The sequence below is a fragment of the Sprattus sprattus genome, assembly GCF_963457725.1.
Source record: "Sprattus sprattus genome assembly, chromosome: 18".
NCBI classification, from domain to species: Eukaryota; Metazoa; Chordata; class Actinopteri; order Clupeiformes; family Clupeidae; genus Sprattus; species Sprattus sprattus.
In genome coordinates this window covers 27,190,439-27,198,053 of record NC_137916.1, presented here as the reverse complement: position 1 = coordinate 27,198,053, position 7,615 = coordinate 27,190,439, and the positions used below count along the sequence as shown (strand labels likewise).

Here is a 7,615-nt window from a genome sequence, read left to right as displayed (position 1 = left end):
ACACACACACACACACACTTTACAGACCCAGGCCAAACCGAAGGACCCTTGCACACACACACACCCACACACACACAAATACATACACTTCACAAACCCAGGCCAAACCGAAGGACCCTTACACACACACACACACACACATACACACACACACACACACACACACTTCACAAACCCAGGCCAAACCGAAGGACCCTTGCACACACACACACACACACACACACACACTTCACAAACCCAGGCCAAACCGAAGGACCCTTGCACACACACACACACACACTTCACAAACCCAGGCCAAACCGAAGGACCCTTGCGCACACGCACACAAACACACACACACACACGCGCGCATGCATGACTAATAAACATTTCCAACCATGCAGGTGCTCACACTAGCACATGTGTTGATAAATACATAGATGGTGTACACAGCAGAGAAATGCCAGACGCCAGACTCGTCCTAAGCACAGACAAACGCAGGATTAGTCCTACACAACTAAATACTTCTCTAAAAGACACAGACACACAGACACACAGACACACAGACTCCCTAACGCATCGCAAACACAAATGTGTATTTCTCAGTAATGAAGAGGTGTCACACTGTTTACTCACTATTCAGTCACATACTCCGACTACTCCGAATTGGAAGTACTTCTGTTCTATTACAAACATCTAGACATGCATCACACACACAGTATTACTGGATAAACAGGCTCTCGTTACGGGTCTAACGCTTACATTTGATGACCGTGTGTGTGTGTGTGCATTTGTCATGAAATATGTGCACGACTAACACCAAGGAGTGTGTCTGATGAAGTCGTTTCTGTTCAGATGTGTGAAAATGTACTACACGCACACACACACACACACACACTCACACACTCACACACACACACACACTCACACACACACACACACTCACACACACACACACACACACACACTCACACACACACTCACACACACACTCTCACACACACACACACACACACACACACACACTCACACACTCACACACTGCTCTGTGATGTATTCTAGTTATGATCTGAAGAGAGGCTAAGAATAGCGCTCTGATAAGTTGTGTGTTCTAAAGGTGCGGGGGCAGCGTGTGGCAAGCACAGACGTCACTTCAAACATTTGCAGACAGCTCTTAAGTTGACATTTTGTAATCCTTTTAAAGTGTTCCTTTCCTCACTTGTGTGTAATGGATCCATATTATTCTGAGGCTCGTGTGTGTGTGTGTGTGTGTGTGTCTGTAATGTGTGATATCCATTTGTAAGACGACTGAAGCTTCCGTGGCTTAACAGCCCTGCTGCTGTCTTTGGCCCCAACACACACACACACACACTCCCTGGTCTGGTTATGACACCTGTTCAAAACCCATGACGTGTCATGCTATTTAATGACTAATTATAGTAATAACTAACATGATGATAATCTAATTAATATGGATTTTAGCAGACTGGGGTAACGTCCCTATAAGAGTGTAAGGCCAGTGCTGATGCTGTCTCTGCTGAATAAAGATGTCTTCTGCAGTATGTTTGTGTGAAACTCGCTGTCTTGCTCAGAGGATGAGTGACAGTAATAGATGAGCCAGTCTTGTCTGACTGTGCGGGGAGGGGTTAGTCGTCTGTCTGTCTGTCTCTTGGTGTTCGAACATGTTGTTCTCGCAAAGACTGTCTCTTCCTCTGTACCTCCCTCCCTCCCTCTCTGTTCCTCCCTCCCTCCCTCTCTGTCTGACTCTCTCTCTCTCTCTGCTCTTCCTCTCTCTCTCTCTCTCTGCTCTCTCTCTCTCTCTCTCTCTCTCTGCTCTTCCTCTCTCTCTCTCTCTGCTCTCTCTCTCTCCCTCTCTGTCTGACTCTGTCTCTCTCTCTCTCTCTCTCTCTCTCTCTCTCTCTCTCTCTCTCTCCCTCTCTCTCTCTCTCTCCGCTGCGTGGCCCGTGGCCCGTTTATCTCTGTCAGTTTGCCTCTTGCTCTTGTGTCTCTCTCTCTTAATCTCTCTTCATCTGCTGCTGGCTCTTTCTTTTGATCTCTCTCTCTCTTTCCACTTTTCTTTCTTCCTGTGTCATTATTCCTCCCTGTCTTTCTATCTCTTTCTCTCTATCTCTCCTTCACCTTTCTGTGGAGTTGAGGCCTCGCCTGTGTGTGTGTGTGTGTCTCTGTGTCTGTGTGTGTGTGTGTGTGTGTGTGTGTGTGTGTGTGTGGCAGAGAAATGTGGCCGGGCTGGTGGAGGCACATTCCAGCACGGCTCCAAAACAAAAGAGGCTCAGTAATCAGATCCTCAGGCTGCAGGTGGAGAGGCTGCTGGGGGCCCGCGCCGCATTTCCTCTCACGGGCCACTTCAAACCGCCCCCTGCCCCCAGCCCCTGCCCCTGCCCCAGCCCCATCGGATCAGTCAGGGGTCAAAACTATAGGGGCCACTACTGACCCTCTGGAGCGTCTACTTTCACTGGTACCACAAACTGTGCGAAGCGGCTCTTGTCATTCCATGAGATCTATGGCTGCACACGGCAAAGGCGTTTGTTTGTTTGTGTGTGTGTGTGTGTGTGTGTGTGTGTGTGTGTGTGTGTGTGTGTGTGTGTGTGTGTGTGTGTGTGTGTGTGTGTGTGTGTGTGTGTGTGTGTGTGTGTGTGTGTGTGTGTGTGTGTGTGTGTGTGTGTGTGTGTGTGTGTGTTGGGTCCTGAAGGCACTCCCAGATTAGTGGATGAATGGTGCTGCGTAGCTCTGTAGCTGAGCAAGTTCAAAGATAAACCAATGGAGGCTGTGGAAAGAGTGCCCCTGTGTGGCTCAGTAAGGTCCTGTCCCAAGACCAGCGTGGACAGGCTGGTGGGGGGGTCTCTTGATTCTGTGTGTGTCTATTGTGTTTTCACTCCCACTGTATGGAGGGGTCAATTAAGTCTAGTTGAGGCACCAAACATGTTGGGCAAACAGTAGGTTTGGGCGATTTTCTTGATCATGAACAATCGTACACTGCACTATTTTAACACGTACATTTTTGTCCTCCCTCCCTCCCTCCCTCTCTCTCTCTCTCTCTCTCTCTCTCTCTCTCTCTCTCTCTCTCTCTCTCTCTCTCTCTCTCTCTCTCTCTCTCTCTCTCTCTCTCTCTCTCTCTCTCTGTATCTATCTGACCCTCCCTTCATCTCTTCTGTCTGTCTGTCTTTCTTCCTCCCCCCTCTTCGCTGTCTCTCCAGGTGCTGCCTCTAAGCCAGCTCCCACTGTGGACCCTTGGGGCCTCTCTGGGGCCTCGGCCTCCGTCACCCCCATAAAAAGTGCTGACCCCTGGGGGCCGACTCCTGCTCCTGCAGCCATTGATCCCTGGTCCTCCGGACCCCCCAAAGCTTCTGCACCAGGTGAGTGGCCCTGAGAGATTCTCTCTCTTTACACACACACACACACACACACTCTGTCTCTACACACACACACTCTGTCTCTACACACACTCACACACTCATGCGCCCTGAGAGATTCTGTCTCTTTACACACTCACACACTCTGTCTCTACACACACTCACACACTCATGCGCCCTGAGAGATTCTGTCTCTTTACACACACTCACACACTCATGGGGCCCTGAGAGATTCTGTCTCTTTACACACTCACACACTCACACTCTGTCTCTACACACACTCACACGCTCATGCAGCCCTGAGAGATTCTGTCTTTACACACTCACACACTCATGGGGCCCTAAGAGATTCTGTCTTTACACACTCACACACTCATGCGCCCTGAGATATTCTGTCTCTTTACACACTCACACACTCATGCGCCCTGAGAGATTCTCTCTCTTTACACACACACACACACTCATGCGGCCCTGAGAAATTCTGTCTCTTTACACACACTCACACACTCATGCGGCCCTGAGAAATTCTGTGTCTTTACACACTCACACACTCATGTTGATGGTGTTCCCCTTAGCCCACACCAAACACGCGTGAAAACATCCACATAGTTTACTCTACATGCTACTATTGCGGTCCCCTCTAACACACACACACACACACACACACGCACACACACACACACACACACACACACACACACACACACACACACACACACACAGTCTTTTGGTACAACACAATGTACGCAAATCGTACGGCCATTCTCTTCACACTCATCTGAGAGTGGGTCAAATCAGCCTTTAACCCATGTGTTCCTGAACGCACAACTGTCCTGATATGGGTCGAGATGATCTCAATTATTTGAACTTGAATGCGAATTTGAACCGTTTCCACTCAAGATTTTCCATTCGATTGGTTAACATTTGCATTAAAACGTTGGATGGAAGGTCTACAGTATTTTTATTGAGATCATGCAATTCTCAATTTCGCAATTTCCACCAATGACACCTTTTTTTACTAAGAATTAATTAATCATCCAGGATGTTGCGGATGTTACAACATTTGTAAGTGACATGCCTCAACTTATTTGGGTATTGCGTCAATAGACCTTATTTTTTTCAATTTCAACGAGTGCACAGTCAATTACGCCGATAACACTGTGGAAATCTGACAGTGCTGCAAGGCAAATTGTAATGTTGGCCTCTGTACTGTTCAATATAACTTGAAGTTAACCAGGTGATAACTTTCCATAGAACATGAATAATGGCTACATTGAGATTATAATGATTGATACACAGACCGTGTAGTCTACTTGCATCACCGCCACTTCCTCCTCTTGGTGTTGCCAGTCTGCAAATGACAAACATCACACATACGCCATCTCTAGACCATACGCAGAGGTCCTGGCAAAGATCTTTTCATGAATACCGTTTTTATGCATAGAAAAGTGCCCAGTACAATGTTATTGCATACGCACCATTAATGCATGTGGCCAAACAGTCTGAAGCTATTACCATAGGCCATGAATGGAAATCTTGCATCCTGCAGCTGTCAAGGATCAATTGGAGCCACATTCAAAAACACAGCTTAGGAAATGAAATTAGGCGTGGAGTTGTATTTCATTTCAGGTCGACACACAGGGCGAGTTACACGGGAAATTAAATTTGAGTCCAGAAGTGGACATGAATCACGTTACCGCTCGGCAGCATTGACGTCATTACAGCTTCACAGTGAAGGAGTAAAGTGTGCAGCGCTCAGGAGAACCTCTACGCAACACTTCAATTTCCCATATGCTGCTGATGACTGTGTGTGTGTGTGTGTGTGTTTGTGTGTGTGTGTTTTATTTATGATTTGCCTTTTTTTCTCTACCTCTCCAGGGAGCTTTGACCTGTTCAGCGCATCAAACGGTACTTCCAGAGAGGACTTGTCTGATTTCGACAGTCTCCGCACCTTAGCAGCCACCGGTGAGTGTGACCCCGCGTGCCGCTTGTCCTGTCTCCTCTGACGCGTGACCGCGTCGTGGCCTTTTCCACAGTGGCGTGCGATCTCAGTCGGCTTGAGAGATTGCCGCAACTCCTCTCCTGTGGAAAATCTGTGGCCGGGCCTCTTGTGAAACACTCATTTCGTCATGCACTTCCTGGCTGACTCCTACACTCTCTTCTCCTCTCTCCTCTCTCCTCCCCTCTCGTCTGCTCCTCATCTGTCCTTCCCCTTCTTCACACCCTTCTCCACACCTCCCTCCCTCTCTCCCTCTCTCCCTCTCTCCCTCCCTGCCAGCCTCCTGCCTCCTCTCGTCTCCTCCTCATCTGTACTTACCCTTCTCCACACCTCCCTCCCTGCCCCTCTGCCAGCCTCCTGCTTCCTCTGGTTATTTATAATGTGTGGGTGCGTGAGTCAGAGTCACAGCACAGGCTCACTGACAGCCTGGCTGGCTAGATGAGCAGATACTGGTGATGTGCAGAGGGGGGCAGAGTCACTTCCAATCTGATATAAAATGGTAGTTTTTTGTTTCACATTTAATCAAAAAGGACTGCTATTTAAAAAAATGTTTTGTTGTGGAGTAGTATTGTATTTATTACACTTAAATACTTGTATGCCCCATGTATCTGACATTCACTTGTGCAGGGAGCTTATGTTCCCAGGTAATCAAACCCACAGGCTTTTGTTCGTTTTGTTAGTGCAGCCTGAAATATATCTACCCTACATTCATTTCCCTCGGGATTCATAAAGTATCTATTTATCTATCTATAAATCTATCCATCTATCATTTGTGTGTTTTGAAATATATCTGCCTAACCTGTCTATTTATTTGTTTGCCAGATTAGCCAATCTGACCATCGCCTCCTCCTCTTTTGTTGTTGTTGTTGTTGCCAGGAGACCGCATTGGCAGTTCTGCCCTCCCCTCCCACACCAGCATGTCAGTGAGTCCTGACCTGTTTGACCTGCAGCACGGCGGGCTCTTGAGGAAGACCCCCGAGTCCTTCCTGGGCCCCAACGCTGCCCTGGTCAATCTGGACTCTCTGGTGACCAAGCCCCCACAGCCGGCCCCTGCCTCCAACCCCTTCCTAGCAGCAGGTAGGTGCAGCCACCTGGTGCAGCGAGCTGCCGCCACCACCACCACCACCACCACCACAACATCAAACCTGAGTTGCCACGGCCCTCTGATTAGTAACCATACTGGTCTTTCTATGCGTTTGACTCTGATCAGTTTAAAGCCAATTAAGAAATATGCATAGTGATTTTGTAAAAGCATTTTAATAAACAATGAGTCACTCACGTTTTTTAAACAAATCAGTTTGACAGTTGATTCCGTAAGTTGAACCGGTTGTAGTGATTTAGATGGTGTAATTGACTGACACTCTGTCTGTCTGTCTGTCTGTCTGTCTGTGTGTCTCTCTCTCTGTCTGTCTGTCTCTCTGTCTGTGTGTCTCTCTCTCTCTCTCTCTCTCTCTGTCTGTCTGTCTGTCTGTCTGTCTGTCTGTCTGTCTGTCTGTCTGTCTGTCTGTCTGTCTGTCTGTCTGTCTGTCTGTCTGTCTGTCTGCCTGTCTGTCTGTCTGTCTGTCTGTCTGTCTGTCTGTCTGTCTGTCTCTCTGCCTCTGTCTGTCTGTCTGTCTCTCTGTCTGTAGGTGGTGTAGGTGGAGGTGCAGCCCCTGCTCCTGCCCCAGCTCCTGCTCTCCAGAACCCGTTCCAGGTGAACCAGCCGCAGCCCCCCACCCTCAACCAGATGCGCGTCAGCCCCATGCCCGGCTTTGGCGGTCTGTCCCAGCGGGGCGCCGAGCCCATGCCCCTCTCCTCCATGCCCTCCGCGGGCCCCGTCACCATGGTGCCCATGGCCCCGCTGGCTCCCATGGGTGGCATGATGCCCGCTATGGGCATCCCGGCCTCCATGTCCCTGCCCCAGCCTCTCATGAGCGGGGTCATGCAGCCCTCAGGGCCGGCCGGCCAGGGTGGCGGCACCACCAACCCCTTCCTGTTGTGAGGAACACTCAGAGCTCTATGCACCCCTGAACCCTGACCCCTGAACCATGACCCACCCCACTCCCACCCCCCCGTGAACCACACCCATAACCTGCTAAAGCTACACCCTTTTCTTTCCCCACAGACACCCCAGAGCCCCTTCTGATATGGTATAGACAGCATAGTCTGTTGTATCCCTCTTGCCCCAGTACCCACAACTACCACCACCACCACACCCCCCCCCCCACCCCCAGTCCAGACCATTGTGCTATTTGAAGACTTTTTTTGAGCAGCAGTGGTGTTTACA

At 49.4% G+C, this 7,615-nt stretch overlaps 1 protein-coding gene across 1 annotated transcript in view; it reads left to right on the top strand.

The window, feature by feature from the left end:
* epn2 (epsin 2) overlaps positions 1-7,330 on the top strand; it is a gene marked incomplete at its 3' end in the record, with an annotated part of 22,955 nt that extends 15,625 nt beyond the window's left edge. Inside the window, exons 5-8 of the mRNA XM_080856713.1 lie at positions 3,195-3,353; positions 5,229-5,315; positions 6,226-6,426; positions 6,978-7,330. Coding sequence (XP_080712839.1) covers positions 3,195-3,353; positions 5,229-5,315; positions 6,226-6,426; positions 6,978-7,330 — 800 coding nt within the window. The remainder of the gene's footprint in view (positions 1-3,194; positions 3,354-5,228; positions 5,316-6,225; positions 6,427-6,977) is intronic.
* Positions 7,331-7,615: the final 285 nt, after the last annotated feature.